General features: G+C 41.6%; 1 protein-coding gene across 1 annotated transcript in view; it reads right to left on the bottom strand.

Moving 5' to 3' along the window:
• Positions 1 to 18,922, bottom strand: part of sorcs3b (sortilin related VPS10 domain containing receptor 3b) — a 42,199-nt gene that overhangs the window by 7,102 nt on the left and 16,175 nt on the right. Inside the window, exons 3-23 of the mRNA XM_035173473.2 lie at positions 16,362 to 16,461; positions 16,083 to 16,241; positions 15,816 to 15,889; positions 14,898 to 14,962; positions 13,640 to 13,758; positions 11,165 to 11,254; positions 10,774 to 10,953; positions 9,620 to 9,766; positions 8,590 to 8,692; positions 7,996 to 8,072; positions 7,785 to 7,876; positions 6,856 to 6,963; positions 6,498 to 6,615; positions 5,770 to 5,903; positions 5,070 to 5,183; positions 4,200 to 4,371; positions 2,614 to 2,800; positions 2,192 to 2,325; positions 1,716 to 1,839; positions 1,284 to 1,396; positions 829 to 963 (exon numbers count right to left, since the gene is read on the bottom strand). Coding sequence (XP_035029364.1) covers positions 829 to 963; positions 1,284 to 1,396; positions 1,716 to 1,839; positions 2,192 to 2,325; positions 2,614 to 2,800; positions 4,200 to 4,371; positions 5,070 to 5,183; positions 5,770 to 5,903; positions 6,498 to 6,615; positions 6,856 to 6,963; positions 7,785 to 7,876; positions 7,996 to 8,072; positions 8,590 to 8,692; positions 9,620 to 9,766; positions 10,774 to 10,953; positions 11,165 to 11,254; positions 13,640 to 13,758; positions 14,898 to 14,962; positions 15,816 to 15,889; positions 16,083 to 16,241; positions 16,362 to 16,461 — 2,545 coding nt within the window. The remainder of the gene's footprint in view (positions 1 to 828; positions 964 to 1,283; positions 1,397 to 1,715; positions 1,840 to 2,191; positions 2,326 to 2,613; positions 2,801 to 4,199; positions 4,372 to 5,069; positions 5,184 to 5,769; positions 5,904 to 6,497; positions 6,616 to 6,855; positions 6,964 to 7,784; positions 7,877 to 7,995; positions 8,073 to 8,589; positions 8,693 to 9,619; positions 9,767 to 10,773; positions 10,954 to 11,164; positions 11,255 to 13,639; positions 13,759 to 14,897; positions 14,963 to 15,815; positions 15,890 to 16,082; positions 16,242 to 16,361; positions 16,462 to 18,922) is intronic.

Here is an 18,922-nt window from a genome sequence, read left to right as displayed (position 1 = left end):
CTCTAAGATTAAATAGCAATTAACTGGTGATTTACAGCCACGTCTGTTTTACATTAAACACATCAACAACATTGTTTAGTTCAAAATTGCTTTTTAACAAGATCGCAAAACTAATATCTGAGCTTGAGCTGGGAGGTGATTAGCTTAGCTTAGCATAAAGACTGGGAGCAGGGAGAAGTAGCCTGGCTCTCTCCGCAGTTAAGAAATTCACCCATTAACATCCAAATATTTATTTATTTAACAGAATATTAACCCGTCATTTTTACATTCTAATTTAATTTAACTTTTAAGAAACTTAAGAACAAATGATTTCTAAATAGACTCTCTCACAAATTAAGAAAACAAACCAATTTTATTTTCATGATGACTGTTTCAAGTGGAAACATAAATAGTGATGTTTTCTGCATTGTTTATTCTGTAATATAAAAGTTTTCATTCTGGTCCATCATTGTATAAATAAACTCTGATACAGAGAAGCTCATGTCGTTTTTTTTATCAGGCTCCAGATAAGATGTGACATTCTGATCTTTAAATCTAACTCATATAACTCTGCAAAGAAAAGTACTTAAAGAATGTAAAACAATTCCTTGAAGCACATTTTGGTTTGTTGAATTCTTAAAATTGACACCTTAAAAAAAAACTGAGCCAAAACCAATTAATTTCCGTATTATACTGGTGGACATGTTTTGGCCAGAGCCTCCAAGTACTTTTTCCGATCTAATCACATCTTGTTATTGAAGGTGTCAGATCAGTTGAAGTGGAGACAGCTTCTTAATCAGAGTTCACATGAAAACTAAACCCAATATTTCCAGATTTCATGGCTCTCACCAGCTCCAGAGGCTCCTCGCTGCTTCCTTTGTGTTCACTGGATGTGTGTTCAACGGGCAGGATGAAGAGCTCCGCTGTGGTCGGAAGTCCCGGGTACAGAGACACCAGCAGCTGATCTTCAGGAACCCCCGACACCTGCAGCGACGGGACAAAACAGCGGCAGGTGTAACTCCACAAAAGAGTTTGTGAAGTTTATTTAGCCCAGAGTTACAAGTTTGGGCTGTTGCCTCCGACTCTGTCCCATGGCTAACATTTCGACTTCAGCTTCAATTGAGATTAACACAGGTCTGGACACTGTCGTCACAGGTAAACCATAAAAAGAACAAATTTCTCACATGGACCCATAAAACATCATGTCTGCTGTATCAATACTGCAAACAGGTATGAAATAGTAATGACCCTGAAAGCCACTGTGGCTCCAGGAAAGATCTCCGAGGGATGGGGACGAGATGTACCTGTGACAGAGCTGTCCGCACCACGCGGCCTATGTCCTCCCTCCACTCAGAGATGTCAGGATTGTGCTCGTCAAGCGCCGGCGAGAACGACAACAGCAGCGACCTGAAGAACTCTGCGGAAAAAAGAAGAGGTGCGGTGATGTCCGTTAGAATATGAATGCTGCCTCTGCTTTGGTTTTTCCATTAATCTGATGTGCGGTTTTGTCTTTTTTCATTTGGCAACACATCCCTTGAAGTTAATTGCTCCTCAAGATTTCGTGTTCGTTTACCGTGACGTTTTATTCATTAAATAAGTCCGTGTTGACATCAACATGGCGGCGCTTGCGGCACGGACCTGGAGGCATCATCCTTTACCTGAGATAGCGCATCGCATATTCATGTGATGTGTATCGCGCCAATTTAAGTGAGATGAAGACCGTCGCTGCCACTCACCTTTAACTGTTATAACTTTGGAATCCTGCATTACGGTGCTTCCAGAAGCAACCTGGACGGTGACCTTGTTTATTCCCTCCCTCTGAAACGTGTATGAGATGCTTCCCTCCAAGGTTATAATGGGCTGCATTTCAAAGGGGAAAAAACCACAGAGAGTTGCACAGAAAACCCCTTTTCCTCTCGGATGTAGAAATGTATGCACATGCTGCCCTTGACACACTGTATAATGAGGCGGTGCTGCAGTGAGCACAATCGACGTGATAAATAAATATGACCAGCCATCTTAGCCCTTCCAGAAAGAGACACAGGGCCGTCACGTGCAGTTACATCACATATGATTTGTGCTAAAGCCGAATAGATTTACAGCAACACAAGGACATGGACAGAGGAGCAGGAGAATGGAAAAGAGCGCAGGAAACAAGACTTAAAGAGCGTGTTTGTGTGGAACAACAGGAGTAGGAGGAGAAGCTTCTCACCTCTGAGCTGTTGTCGAACCACCAGAAGAAGGTCAATGTTCTGGTGTGACTCGGCCAAACCACTGCAGTAAGGTTAGCCTCCTTCCCCCTGATGGCAACAATAGGAGCGGAGAGATATACACGCTCCACTGGACCTGAGGCAACGCACACAACCATCCATGAATGCATACACATGTGTGCATACAAATAAACCCACACAGATTCAGCAAACTCTGAAATATGACTGCAATCACCGCTGATCTATATGTAGCTCCAGGTGTGTGCTTTTTGTATTTTCCCAATGCTAAAATGCATAAACGTAATGCAACCGTGACTGAAATGAATTCCAGCAGTGTTGGAACGTGACTATCCATGAAAGAGAAGACGTTCAAGCCGCATGCACTGCCGCTGGGAATGAGTAATGATGTTTCTTAGTCACGTACTGGTGATGTGCAGGAACAGTGTGCTGCTGTCGGATCCCTGGCTGTTTTCAGCTGCCGCCGCCACTCGGTAGATCCCGGTCGTCCTGTAAATGTGCTTGATGCCATCATCAGTCCGGCTCAGGTTGGAGTAGATGATCCTGATGCCGTCCCCGAAGTCTAGCTGGATGCTGGTCCCCGGCGAGTCTCCCTGTGGACGGACGGTAGGACATGGCATCTGTCACCACGGCTTAGGTCAGGATGCTTCAAGTGGGCCACATACAAGTGAGGTAAGGACAGTCCACTACCAAAGTGCTCGGGCTGAGAGGTTGTGTAAGCCGTGTCACAAACACTTTGTAGGTGATATCGAATGGAAGGAGACAAATTCAACTCAGGAAAGAAGAGGAAAAGTAAAGAGAGTTACAGAGGTCATCAAAGGTTTTCCTTTGGTACCATCTTCCCAAATGATAAAATAATCTATCTATAATCTCTTTTTTTTTTTTTAAACCAAAATAAGAAAATAAAACACATTTTCTTGCAAACCCCCAGGGGCATCAAGCCATGCAGATATCTTTGGTTTTATTTACTCATGCTTTCAGATATCTGGTTAAGGGGGCCTTCATTCGTAGTGCTGGCAGCGATGAAAAATCAGATTTAAGGACTCAACAACAACTTGTTTTTCAGATTCAGCATCACAGAACACACTGTGTGCAGTTTTATTTAGTCTATTTTTCAGTGGGGAAGTGGCTCCAATAGAAAGTGTTCACAGTGAGATCTGATGATTATCCAGAGTTAATGAGGACATTGTTTGATTTGTTTTTAATTCACCCACAAACTAAATTCCATTCATCCCCATAGTATTGAGCTGGAGGCAGACATCTTTGTGATATCTCACAAACTGGGCAAATAAAAACAAAACTATATGCAAAATAAGTTTTAGCTAGTGATGTGGAACCAGGGATATGGCAATGTCATTTTATTCAAAACTGAAATGTCTCAACAGTGTCTCTGTGTGTAATCAGATTTGTAAATGTGTACACGGATCTGAAAAATCTCCATTTAGAATGTGTGTGTGTGTGTGTGTGTGTGTGTGTGTGTGTGTGTGTGTGTGTGTGTGTGTGTGTGTGTGTGTGCAACCAGATTTGGAAATGTCTAAAACAGAAAATCTTCAAATCCGTATTTAAAATCTCTGTGCATGATCGGATTTGCTAAAATGTTTTCAAAAATTCTGCAAACACGTATTCAGAATCCTTGTGTGTGTGTAATCAGATTTTAACATGTGTAAAGAAAAAATCTTCAAATATGTATTCAGATTTGAAACTGTATTGATATCTGTAAATATATCTGTGTTGACAAATCTGTAAAACGCACACATGGAGAATAATGGCTGAAACGTTTTTTGCCTCAAGAGCTGAAAATAAAACAAGTCACCATTTTCTGCTCAGGCTGCTTCTCATTGGCTGTTGTTTTTTTTACACGTGACTTTTGTCTGTGAGTTCAGGAGCTGCAGTTTTCACACCTCTAGCCTTCAGACTCATACTGTTGTGTTTAGGTTTCCCTAATACTACAGCTACCACTTCCTAAAACACGGAAATGAAACTTTGACTCACGTCGTCGAGGTAGACGTTGAAGGTAACGTTGCTCCCGACCGTGGCACTGAGCTCTCCCTGATTGGTGGAGAGCCGGAGGCCTCGTGGCGCCCTGGGACGACACGCCTGCCTCCTGGGGGAGTAAACCTTCCCCCCTTCCTCCTTACAGTTATTGGACAAAACCTTCCGATACCTTTAAAGATTGAGTTTAAAACATCAGAGATACATGTCCTGTTGCAGTTCCATAGGATAAAGTATATTTTAATAATGTTTTATTCACTGTTCATTTTATTGATCTTTTTTTTGTTTTATCTCTGCCTTCTAAGGTGACCTTGAGCACCATGAAAGGCGCCTATAAATAAAATGTGTTATTATAATTTCTACTTAATAGTGTATAATGAACATAAAGGCAGGTTTAGAATTCTACTGCCGGTTTAACTTGTGACCCAGTGTTTCAAACATTTCAAGCTTTCCTTTGTTTTTCTTTATATTCTTGGAGCTGTTTCAACACCGTCTGAAATGTATTTGAATTTATTCCACATCTGAGCAACTCCACAATTTCCTCTCTGCTATTATTTGTGGAACAATAGTGTCCATCAGCAGCGCACAGACTTAATGTGCACACTTGCCTCTTTTGCGTATTCTTAATTCTGTCACTTTTCGAGTGTGAACACGCTGCATACTCAACACCTGTTTTGCATGATTTTGTGGAATGGAGTTTAGACGGAGAGTGTCTCACTTTTCCAGCTTCACTCTGGGCCTTTTTGTTTTACTGAACCATTGAGGAAGCAAACCATCATTTTTTTCTGTTTGTTCCCTTGACAACATGACAAACTAGCTTGGATGGAATAATATTGTTCGGTGATGGGTTGAGTATTGGGGGGCACTTACCCGGTGCTGTTAAGGAAGCTTTGGCTGCTGCTACAGCTTTTAGCCGCACCATTTGGATTAAACCAAAAAGCAGGGGAGCACTTCCCGTCCGCCTGGCGCTCCCACCCATAATCACTGCCAAAAAAAGATGACACTTCATGAAATGACAAACACAGCTACTCAAATAATCTCGCTCCTACAAGCTTTTGTAGTGGGGCAAATGCTTTGCAGTTGGATTTGTGGCATATTTTAAGACCTTAACCAGAGACATGATTGTCAGACAAGCAGGATCAAAGGGAATTTTTAGACAGATGGATAAAAGATATTTAAAATTCATTTAGTAATTCATTATTAATTGAATTCTAATAAGTCACTTGACATTATGCAAATTACAGTAGCGCAATGAAAGGTTCCTAACTTCCATCTAAAAATGTTCAGATTGTAATTAGGTTGGATGAATAGAGTCATATTAGTTATCCGGTAAATAATATGCGATGGAAGATGGATATCAAGAGGTAAGAAATGCAGCAGGCTGATACATCTGCTATTGATTAGAAATGTCTACAAGCCGCTGTTAGCTCGGTACAATTGAATTAGACGTTCAAAGGGAGAGCGTCTGTTTTGTAAACATGTAATGAAAGAAATTACGGATCACTGGGGACAAAAGTGTGAGTTACAGTTCGGTCCCAGTCGGGGGAAAGCTGAGAGACGAAGTCATTACCATTCAAAATCAAAGGCTGTGCAGAGGCACGGCTCCGAGGAATAGATCCTGGAATAGTCCTGGGCCAGCATGCAACGGTTGCCTGGCCTGCGCTTCATGAAGATCTGCTTCTCGCCCATCACACACAGCTCCCCCTGTCAGATAGTGAAAAACATGCTCCGGTTTTTCACATGTGTGAAACAGGGTCGAGAAAGAGAGACAGGAAAGAGGAAACAGAAAGAAGAATGGCACTCGGCAGAGCGCATACCTCCGCCAAGGCCCGACAGCCCCCTTAAAAACCAGATTTAAATTCACTAGAGCCAGATTTTTATTTGGATCTGCACCAAATTTCACACAGTCGTAGATATCAGTTCTCTAAATGTACCAGTTTTTTATTACAAGATCCATCCATTATTTCAAGGGAGAATGGGGAAAATGTCAAAAAAAAGCCAAATCTCGCAATGTAAAAGAAATAAAAGGAAAGATCAGGACCCACACAAAAATGTTATGACATCTTCCTTGACCCATCCTACATCCTTCCACTAAGTTTCGTGGAAATCCGATCTGTTATTTTGTGTAATCTTGCTCACAAATAAACAAACAGACAGATCAGGGTCACAACATCCTTGGTGGAGGTAAAAATTCTTGCTTATGCATTAAGCAAGTTTACTGTGTTTACACTGACAGCGGACAAACATGCATCTCTTGGTGTTGACAATAAAATCAATGATGTTAAATATTGCTGTTACCTTGTTGTGCAGTTGCCATTTCTGATAATCCCCACCCATGCATCTCCTGCTAAAGAGGCCCATGTAGTCGATCTTGATCAGCTGCCACTCTGACCGATGGCTGAAGTGCCCGAAGAAACTGGAAAATGATTTACAGAAACGCAAATATTAGATAAGACTATCCCCGAGATACAGATATACACATTTCAGATATGAAACAAAGAGCAGCTGCAAATCTGAAGTCTGGCATTTATCTTGACAGACGAGATAATATTCCCTTTGGTGAAACGTCATTGGGGAGAATCACAGGAGAAGCTAATTCCTAAAGCCTGATGTTTGTTTTATTCCTCCTGGACTGTACGTTGGTGTCTCTGCTTACGTGATAATGTGATTGTCAGATTCTGGCTCCATCAGGACCCCATCCACAAACAGAGGTGCCGCAGAGAAACTGTGATTGTCCCACTTCTTTCCTTCATCGAGACTGATCCTGGATTCAAAATGAAATAAAACCCAACAGTTGTTAACCCCCGTGCTTCTGTTCCATTTATCAGTTCTTATCTATCTGTGGTGGATAAATATATTTCTTCCCGATGAACAGAACATCAAACATCCCTGCCTCACAAGTTGAGCGGTGAAAAACAAGGTAAAAAGGGAACATGATAAAATATTACAGGTCATTTAGCTTCAGCTGCGGTTGAGAAATGAAACACCTTGGATTCTCTTCAATGTGAAAAATCATCTCGACAACTGGCGGAACACCAGAACAAATGTTACTCGGCCCGGGTAAAATTTTGAAGGTGACAAAACAAAAAAAAAAGCGAGATATGACTCAGATTGTAACATTAGATATTTGAGGGGGTTTCAAATCACCTTTCTCGGAGCTTAATCACTTTTGACAGGGCTGTGGTGTGCGGGGACATCAAAGTAGGTAGTGTTACAGCGCTCCCACAATATGAGGGAGTTATAAGGGCATCCTCAGTCTCATATTTCCACCCTGCTCTACTTTGCATTTACATAAAAGCACTCAAACCACCTATCCAACACAGAGAACAAAGCTGTACCAGACTCTCCTCTGTTGGAAATGATTCTGACTCTGGTTTTGAAGCTGCAGAGGCAATGAAATAATCATGCAAACTTGGCTCATCAGCATTTCAAAACATAAAGTGTAATCATACACTGCATCATCGACGCCCCCTCCCCAGAAAAGTGAGATTACACCGAAGTAATTTTCCCGCTATAGCTCCCGTGTCCATATCCTACTCGCAGCAATTATGACATCAGGGACTGTCGGAGGGTCGCTACACCTACCACAAGTGTTGGATCGGCGTCGGTGCGTGCGAGACTGCCAGCAGAGCCCCGCCGTTGTCAAGAAACCAAATGTTGTGCTCTTCATCAAAAATCTGCATTGATGCACAGTGAAAACACACATTTGCTCCACTTATGACAACAAACTTCTCATATGAACACATCATACGATTTGGGTAAACACGTGCAGTGTGTAGACCCAGATGGCTCTCACCTGTCTCCAGCTATTTCCTGCATCAGATGTTATAAACATCCCAAGGTTGGTGGAGGACAGCGCTGTTCCAATATTCCCTAAGTACAAAAACATGAATAATTTTCAGTCCCTGTGTATTTACATAGAGAAGACTCCACAACAAACCCATGTGCACAAACACCTGATAGAACGGGAAGAGTTATTTTGAAGAGTCTGTCCTCATTCTCCAGCGGAAGGACGTTTTTATGACTTCCTGCCACCTGATCATCTCAGTGAAAATATGACGTTTGGGAGTTGCAGTTTCAGTGTCGATGACAGAAAGAGGGAAGTGTGTGATTTGTGTGCTGTGTTTTGCTACCACGCATTTACCTGAGCAACTAAAGGTGCATCTGGTGATGAAAACTAAGTCTCACCATTTCTGTGTATTCTAATGTTATCAGTTTGATCTACTTGTGCAGTGTCCGCTCTAAACATACTTGTTTGCTGTTTGCATCTGAGGTGATGAACCCTGCACTTCCTTGGGTCCTATACAATATGCATGCAAAGTGTGAAGCGGATAAGATGAACGGTTTTCCAGAGCCACATACGGACAGACATTAATTCATGTGACCCCACCTGTAGCCACGATGATTCCAGGTACAGACTTCTTGCTGGTGATGGGTCCTGACGTGTAGGGATTCTCCAACATCTCCAGATGCAGATGCAGCGAGCAAAATGGCTGTCAACGAAAAAACCAGATTCCGATACAGCACAGGTTGAAACGAGATGCGTCACACAGATCTAAACGGCAGCAATTATAATTGGCTCTGCCTTCAAACCATTCTTCCCATTGAGACAAAAGTGTGAGTATTTTCAGACCATTTATAAAACAAAGATTTTTGCTTCCCCTCATTTGCGCGGGCAAAAAAAAAAGGAAAGAAAGAAAGAAACGAGGCTGCGAGGACGCAGAGGGCATTTGAATCGGTTCGTTCTAAAGCAAACAAGGCATGTAATTAAAATTCCCCAAGATGCACTGATAAAACTGGCAAAATTGATTCAAATCATTTCACTCATCTCTCAGACTAAAGCACACTGAAAAACATCAATAAGGCTTTTCAAACAGCTGAGCCTGCTGGGCCGGGGGTCGTCGGTGAAGCAGAAGAAAGCATAATGGTCAACTCTATGACGCGGTGGAAGACTGTAACCTGCTATTAACCGAACAATATACGTGATTTTAAAGAGTCTCCAAAGAACACAGTGACTGGATGATAGGTGATCATCAAACCTGCTCAAATAACAAAACGGCCGCATAATGAAATTCAGTGTAACCGAACATTCATTAGTCCAAAGTGATTACAGGTAGTAAATGGAATCACAGAGGTTAATGGAAAGTCTGGACCCCTGAAACTAAACATGATGACACTCGCTGCCTTATACTGATAATCAGAATATTCCCGCCGAGCATCTCCTCTGCCAGTTAGGAGGCTATAAAGCCAATCTGCACCTGGGCCCTGTGCAAAAGTGTCCTTGAAAAAAAAAAGAAAAAAGGGAACAATTCAAAGCACGGCGGATGAGCTTGAAACATTTGACGAACGACATATGTCATGAGCTTCATTTCGCATGAATAGGAGCGTTGGCTCGCTGCGGCCCGGAGGCTGGAGCTCACCAGAATGCAGTGAATGTTATTTCCGGCCACATCGCTGGCAGGAGCCGGCAGAAGGGCCCACTTCTGTCCCTTGTTGTAGGTGATGAAAGTCTTGATGTGATTATCCACCAGTTTGTTGGTGAGATACATTCCATTTATCCCCTCGACCTGTGGAGGAAAACAGCATTAGGAGGACCATTTCACAAATGAATGTCCTTTATTTTATTAGTAATACATTGTATAGTAACCTCTGAAAAGGAAGTTATTAAGAACCCGTTATACGTGGGTGCATATCCCGTTTAAGGAGCAGATCCATGGCTTTTCTTCCAAACTTCTAGTTGAGATCTATGAATTTGTGCAAATCATCAGACTACTTCCTTTTTCCTTTTATTTTTCTATGGTGAGAGCTAGACAGACGTGCGCAGTTATTGTTTGGCCTTGGCAGATTTATTAGCTCTAGTTTATTACTGTAGCTGTTTGTTTGAATATCGTTTCAGAGACTTTACAGATGTATCAGACAGTAATTATGTTTTCACCCCTGTCTGTCTGTTTGTTTGTCAGCAGGATTACGCAACTACTGAATGGATTCCTACAAAAGTTGGTGAAAGGATGAGACATGGGCCAAGAGAGAACAAAATTTCGGGCGGGTACATCAATTTTTCTTTTCACTTTCTTTAACATTGCAAGATAGGGTATGTTTTTGACATTTCCATGGATTTCCAAGGAGACATGTCACATTTAGGGGACTGACATCTGTGAGTGTGGAATTTGATGCAGTTTGACTGAATATAAAGTGTTAAGGGAGGTTGACACTCTACTGAGAGCCATTCTTGTTTAGAGACTAAATTATTCCTCGATTATTTGAAGAAAAATCCACCTACAACTATTTTAATAATCGATTCACTCTTTTAGCCGTGATGGAAGAAGTACTTAGACCCTCAGACCTACAAGTTTAAGTACAAATTTCAAAATATTTCTTAGATACAGAAATGCTGTACTTGGAGTGCCAAAAGTGAAAGTATGCATTAAATACAGAGGCTGAAACAATAAAATATTTTGTGTAGTTCTTGTCCAGGTTCCTTAACACGTGTAGCTGCTTGATGTAATAACTTAACAGACTTAAGGGTATTGGACATTGGATGGAGGCAGCTAATTAAAATAGACCAGCTACACACCTTATAAAAGTCGACCAGCAGGTTACCGGCGGGTCCTCGACTGGTTCTCAGATCCTCTAACGAAAGGGTGAAGTAGACCCCGGGGGAGTCGGAGATATACAGGCTGTAGGTGTTGTTCTGATTCCACTCCTGGACTGCAGCGAAAACCTGCTTCTCATCTGTGCTGATGATATGCATGTCCTGCAGGGTGTGCGGTGGAGAGACAGAGGGACAGCGTGGTGGAGAGAGAGGATGCGTGGAAGAAGAGACTTAGAAGACGGTAGAGCTTTTTAATTCAGTGTGACACGTATTTGCATAGAGAACCGTTTGCTGTGTGCTGTGAATTCTACAAAACACAAATACAACCATCACGTTTCTGTATAATCATTTGACAGTTATTCTGTGTTTTTACCTTTGGAAGACAATATTTAGGTAGTTTCATCCGCTTGAAGGATTCCCTCATGTAGGAGACAAAGTAGCTGGCTCTTCCTGACTTGGTTACCTTTGTAATGAAGTCAAAGACGCCGTGATACATTTTTTCACAGATCACATATCTACATTTTAATGTCACTTCACCCAACACCTTGTTTTTTTTTTTTTCCTACATGAGAAGACTATGAAAATAAAAGAAAAAGGATGGGGGAGGGTATTTACACAATTTGCAGGACTCACACGTGCATAAAGGTTTTAACTAAAATTCTGCTCATTCCCTTTGAACGGGGTACATCGTAGTTCTGCTGCATTGTTGAGAAGAGTTCAACTTTTCATGCGGCATCGGAGGCACCAGCCAATCCTCTAATGTTTAAACAAACGCAGGTGCTAGCAAATCGATTCAAGTTATTACAAAAAGAGGAGGCAGAGGCAGCTAGTGAGCCTGGTGTGCATCTAGTTGGGGATTTCATTTCCTCTATACTTCTCTGTAGCATTGATTAAATGGAATGTTACCATGCTATATTGTGCTATATCGTGTTCCAAAGCACTTGTGGGTCTAGGGTTTTTCTAAATCAGGGGCCATGAAGGGGCCAGAATTTACACCGAGGGGTCAATTATATGTCCAACACCCATCCACAACTCCTGATTCAGTAAGGTGCAGATTTAAGTTATCGCTTGGTTACCGTTAGCTCTATAGTTTTGAGCAGAGCTACACATCATTGACAATATTTTGAAAAATTGTCCTTCAATCCCAATCAGATCTCAGTTGGGACCAGTGCCCCCTTGCCCCGCCCCTGGATCTGCACCTAGTCTCGGGCATGAGACTGTGATTGTTGTCACGGTGACGATGGCGTGACCAAGCGCCGTGCACGACCACCATCAAGCGTTAACACTAAACATCCTGTGAGTCCTGTGATAGAGAATGTGAAAGAATGTGTGACCGAATGTGACTCTGCAGTGAACTGAGGACACGAAGCTTCAACATTTCCTGAAGGAAGTGTATTAATTCACAACGCATGACTGACTTGATAAAAATGCTTAATGTGATGTTTTCAACAGAGTAAATTTGCAAAGACAACAGAAATAATTAGCATGATCTCAATTAGACTGAAGCTAAGAGACAATGAAGATGGTTTTGCCTTTATCTACAGTGCGGCTTGAAGATCTTAATGCACTACCACTTTTCCATCAACTTACACTCAGGGCAACACTACTTGATTGCTTATTTTCTAATCAAGTAGAAGGATGGTGTTTGTCCCCCAACACACTACATTAGAGCTCTAATGGAATAATCTATCGAAAATCAATGAGCTGCATTTTCCCAGGCCACATTTTTGAGGATGTTGCACTTGGCTGTTCTTTCTCTCCCAAGAGACTTTGGAGGTGTTGAAGACTGCTTATTTCGTTGTAGCCCGATCGATAACCTCATTACTCTTTGTCAAGTTAAATCCAACTGCCCCGAGCAATGAAAGTCACAAGAAAGTCATCTGTGCCACCACAGCTCCGCACATGGACTCTCCCTCTCTCTGTCCTGTTATGTTCACCAGCATCCTCCTCGTGTCTGCCTCCGCAGTCAATCTCATCTCGGCTAAATGCAATTTGGACACTTTATTGAATCACCATTTCTGAATCACGCTGTGACGTATATATAAATATATATATATATATTTTCATACATTTTCATTCTTACTCCGCAGCCATTTCAATCAAGTCTGTGGATTAAGTGCGCTGTGAGTGAAACTGGGTCATCGCTAAAGTATTGCTGCCGCAACATCATATCGAAAGATTAAATCGCTGGATAAATAAATTAAAATCGAACAGCAAACATTTTAGAGGCGTTTATTCGCCCTGAACGAGCGCAGAATGATTCACTACAAACAGAGAAACCTTCAACTACTACCATTTAATTCTTCTTTTCCTGATTTGTTATTTCTTTTCCATGAAGACATTATTTTTCCAAATCCAAGGAGCCTGACGAAGACAGAGAAAGGTACTTGGCTGTGGATGGAAATCAATGACGGTTGAGGGCATTTGAAAATTGAATTTCTGATAATGACCCTGACGGCCGCTGTCTAATTGGGAGTCAAAGTCAGAGTGAACGGTAATAAGGACACAAACCTGACTATTCATGGTTCCTCCGCCGTAAGCAAACACGTCTTTCAGGCATGGAGTTATGTCTGTGCAGAAACTCGCGCACCGAGTGTGTGACATGAACGAAGCAGAACATAATCAAAACACACATCGGGCCGGTGGGGAACAGGTGTGTTGGGGGGAAACCCATTATGAGGGTTTTGATGGAAAAGAATGAATTGAATGAACGAGATACCAAAATAAAAACAGCACAAATCCCACTCCCCCTCCTCTGAGGAAAATCAAAGTTCACAGAGAGAGAGAGAGAAAGATGGAGGCAAATGGTTTACTTATATTCAGAAAAGTAATCCATCACTGAGCAGACCTGTGTGAAAACATATTCATCCTGCACAACCAGCGAGTTGGTGTCTACGTCTCCGGGAAAGGGGTACTGTCTGTTGCCTTCTGTGCATCGCTGGGCTCTGCACTTCACGTACTGAGCGCCTGCGAAGAAAACAGCAAGAGGAAATCAATCAGGAGTAAATTAGAAGCATTTACTTTCAGACAGCAGTTTGTAAATACTGGGGCTGCTATGCAATACGTTTATGATAAATACACTTATGGTCCACTGCTCTGAAACAACTCTGCGCTTCAGTTAGTTTATGAAAAATATAAAGAAAATCTTGGGCCACGACTACAGGACAATTTGCTCTTTTTAATCAAAATGTACTAAGATTCTAGACTTGTTGGGCCAATATTGTAGCAATATTATTTGTGTGTGTGTGTGCGGTGGAAAGTTGTGTAACTGTATTTCAATCTATGTGTGCGTAATTTTGTAAATGTGTAAAAAGAAGTCTGTTAATGTGTAATGGGATTTGGACACGTTTACAAAAATCTTTAAATACAAACATAGATATAATGGCTGAAAAGGCCATTAAAAGTGTTGTGTTCCAAAAGCTGGAAATCCAAATCTACGAATCTCAACACAATAAAATACAACACAAAAAACGTCATTACACATTTACAGATTTTTTGAAATTTTACACATCTGATTACGCACACGTAGATTCTGAAGACACAAATCTCAGCACGTATCTGCAGATTGTTTTACACAAATCTGACTACACACAGATTAAGATTCACAACTCTCCACACACACACACACACACACAATTAATATTACTACTATTATTGGCCGCGTAGAGACTGATACAGAGGCTTTTGCTGCATTGCACATGACTAAAAACGTTCAGGATCTTATTGTGTGAGACCAGATGAGTTTGTACACTAATTCAGATTCATATCTTCATATGCTCATCTTCCTCTTAACAGGAGGAAGAGCGAGCATCTTTTCCAATTCACAGAAACACTGTAATTGGTATGACAGAATCTACCATGCTGTTTAGAGGAGGAAAGTTGAGGTTTCTATATGAGACACTGGGGATGGATTAAGGAGAAGAAACATCTATCAGCCCGCTAAAACTCTCCGTTTTTGTCGAGAGACACCTATTCTGCTTTACTGGGCTGCAGGGACCAATCTGAAGCGCAGAAAGAGTCTCATCTTCCCCGTGACCTCGCTCTAAATGAGAGGCAAGGGGTCCTGAGGGTCTTGCTACTGTGGCGGACTGCAGCGCTGCACTCACGGCCTTTTGCGATGCGCGTCTCGATGTGGACCACGTCCGATTCTTTGTCCAGCCCCATTACCGCCCTTGAAAAGAGCGAGAGGAGGAGAAGATGGAGAGGAGCAAAGAGAGGAAGAAAAGGAGAATGAGAACGAGAAGAAAAGCATGGGAGAGGCTAGGTTGTGTATCACAGCTGTGGACGGACATCCCCATTCTGTAAAATGGAAACAAGATGTTTTTTATTTCCTGTAAATGAGTCAGTGGAGGAGCTGCGGCACCAGCAGCAAACAATCTCAATTCACCAAAGCGTCAACAGAGGAGACAACAGGGGAAGGGCTGGGGGTAACAAAACATCAGCTATTACCATAAATATCCACCATAGCAAATATGTGTTATTAAAACATAGGTGGCTGCAACACCAGTTGGAAAAATAACTATTTGACGTAATGTGCGTGAAGGAACGGTTCTCAGGAGCACAAATAATGCATTGTTTCGGGCGCCGCTCCACCCGCTGCGCACTTCTCCTCTATCAAATGTCTCGCTATTCATGCATGTGGAGAGGATGTCCTCCAACCGATGTCCTTTCTTCCACAGCTAGAAACACTCTTGGGTTTGACACATACCATGACAAAGAGGGATAAACAGGATCACATCAATATTCACCGCCTTGTGCGCGAGCAGTCAAGATTACTAAATGACAGCGACAACAAAAAACAGCATGTCATGGCTGTGCTATGGAAAAACAAGCACAATATTCCTTCAGGTGTACGTGACGTGGATGTAATCAGTTGTGTGCTTGACTGCCATGAGGAGGGGGGGGTGCAGATCTGTTTTTGACATGAGGTCACTGGATGCTCCCGACAGCACAGGGTCACAAACACCATCATTATGCAAATTACAATCAATCACCGCTCAAATATAGGATCTACATAATCATACCAGTAGAATCGGCCCGGCATCACGTCATCGTGAACCAACTGCCATTTCCTCCCAAAGTCCATTGAACTGTACAGCTGCAAGAGAAAATTAGCCCGATCTTAGTCACACTTAAAAGTTCCAGGAGGGGAAATACTGTTAATGAGCCCCATGCACAGCGATCATCACATCAACGGCAGTGAAAACTGAATTTTAAGATGCTTGTTCAGCATCATGTATCATCTTATCACCGCTCTAAGGTTTATTGTGGATTTCACTCCGAAGCTGCACCTTGCTGTCGTGACTGTAAGCCAGCATCCAGTTCTCCTGCGACGGGTGGAAGAGCAGGCTCAAGATGTTGAAGTTAATGGGATACTTCTCATAGCTCGCTCCTTCATCTGAACTGATGAGAACGGCGCTCTCTACCTCTGGATCGCTGAGCATCATTATCTAAAGTACAGAGGGGCCACACAGGGGATAGAGCAGTAGAAAGGGGAGAGAGACATAGTCATTTGATGATAATTTGATGTCAGGAATAAGTGAGACATGAAGCGATGGGAAAAAGCTGACCTTCTGTTTGTTGGTCGGGCAGACGTACAGGTAACTCAGGACTGTCCTTGAACCCACTTTGTGGTTGAGTTTGGTGTAGGTGCTTCCGTAATCGGTGGATCTGGTTACAGAGAAAATGTTCCATGTTTGATGAAAAACATCCATTAGAGAGCTGCTTCAAACACTTATTGCAGCAGCGGTTCGGGATGTTTTAGCCCATTAACTGCAAATCAGTTATTCTTTACGTGACTGCACCTCCAAAGCATATACCATATGTGCTCAGATTGATTTTCTCCCATTCAGGCAGCGTTTCTGCTTTAAAGGGGGAAATCAACCTGCAGAAACTAGCTTCATGCTAATGTATTTTTGTTGGTCTTGCTCAAGTAAACAACTATTTTTTGCAATGCTGCAAGAAATGTGCTATATATCTTCATGCATTACATTAGCAATGTACACACATTTCAACACTTGCAAGTCAGCACCAGAAATACTAGTCTATTCGACAAATTATAAATTTTTCATCAGTGTGCAATGCTGGCTAACAATTAGTTCTAAGAAGTTCCACAGCATCCCACCACTATCTGGCGCTGCAGCCCCCCTCCGGTCACCTGCACCTGGACAGACGACATCTTGTAAAACCAGCGCAGTTTGAGTCTTTTGATTAAGAAAATGATAAGGTTACACAAAGGCTTATGCAGAATAACACGGTTTATAACCTCTTAGCAATGCACAGGCACCATTAGGGTAAGAAGGCTGCTGATGCTAATGCTGCTAACATAGATATTGTTTACCCGCAGATGATCTGCGGACCATTAAATTGTTGACTAATTTCTTTCTTTTAGTATAGTTGACTAGTCTAAATTAAAATTTCTGTTTCAATGAAATTTATCATTAAGAACATTGCCAATTAGCGCACAATATTTTAAGTTAATTAACTGCAAAATGACACCAATTACATTCACTATTATTATTTTTCAAGCTACCATTGTGACATCAATATGCATCTAAATCTTCTTATAATTCCAAGAACTTTATATGAAGAATATTGATTAGACTATGGAGCTGAGGAAGATCCAGACACTAGAGCAAACTCATATTGTAAACTCTGTGTAAGCCTTTATCGAGACAAAAGGAACATTTAAATAGTCAAGTAAATCCAAAAACAAAGACAGAGTTCTCTTTTTTAATTAGAGGAGTTATGGTTTTTCAAAAAATGTGTTAGATTTGTCACAAGCTGATTTTTTTTTTTTTTTTTTGGCTAAAGTTTCCAAATCTATTGAGAAAGACGCTACTCTGCTAGATTGAGGACACACATGTACATGCACATGCACACAAGACACAAGTCACTGCCGACTGATGAGGTGCCAATGTAAACAAAACACAAAGAAGAGCGAGACCAAGGTGAACCAGTGGAAGGTGCAGGGAAGGATGTCGGCTGGTGAAGGTGAAGCAGTTAAAGCTAAATTGTCTATCAAATGGGGCGGGGCTACACTTTACCACTGATCATTAATTGGTGACAGTGACCCCACGATGAAATACAGCAATGAGCCAGACAGACAGAATGACGCAGAATGTCTGCAGCAATGCAAACAAGCCAGCTTTCACAATATTCCCCAAAAATTGACCTTGCAAATGTTTTATGAGGAGCAAAAAGCATTCAACAGATTTGCTGGGCTTCAAGGATGCACATGATGAATTTTAGTGAGTGAACAAGAATGTCAAAATAACTCCACAGGGTACATATAACATATTGCAACGGTTTGGATATTGTCATTGTGTGGTGATGTATTACTGCACAGGGTCAGGAGGAAATTCTTCTTTCTGCAGCATCTCACTCCTCTAGTGCTCTTGTATAACCAACAAGTAAAAATATAGATTTCAAGAGAAGCATAAAGCAAGTGACATTCTGCATTAAAATGGTTGACATATTCATTAGGCATTTTCAACTGGAAACCACCATACCATTCAGCAATAACACCGCTGTGACAAAGACGGTATGCAAACTAAACGCTCGCCGCCTTGCACATGTCAAGCCCCTTCATGCTACACTGACATGTAATGAAACCCTGCGAGTTGAGAAATACATTTATATATTTCAGGTATGCTTTGGAAAATGCTCAGCGCTAAAGTAAGTCACAGGAATTTGTAATTTAAGGGCTGAAACATCCAACACGGCCATGGTCCTTGAATATCTATTAACACTGTGACAAACATGTTTACCTTATTCTGCAACTAGATGTTGTAGATTGAAGAATGAATTTAAAGATGCCCTTTCCAGAGCAGTGATGAAAAGATGTTTACATTTTATTTCAAATTAATGCTGGAATTTGTTTTCTCTAATTTCCAACTAATCTAGTTTCATCCTCTTTGTGCTCAATGTTCTTTAGAGCTGGGAAACTTTTATCCTTTGGCATCAGGCAAAACATTAAACACAATTAAGTGACAATCATTTAAGGTAAAAAATTATATCAAAAAGATAAATAAAGAGGGAAAATAATGATTAACTATAAATTAAACACTGTTTTTCAATAAAATCATTTAGATTTGTTACACAATGTAAAAACACTGGTTGGTCACAGAAC

The sequence above is a fragment of the Hippoglossus stenolepis genome, chromosome 12 (genome assembly GCF_022539355.2).
Source record: "Hippoglossus stenolepis isolate QCI-W04-F060 chromosome 12, HSTE1.2, whole genome shotgun sequence".
NCBI lineage: Eukaryota > Metazoa > Chordata > Actinopteri > Pleuronectiformes > Pleuronectidae > Hippoglossus > Hippoglossus stenolepis.
This window is presented reverse-complemented; position numbering and strand designations above follow the sequence as displayed.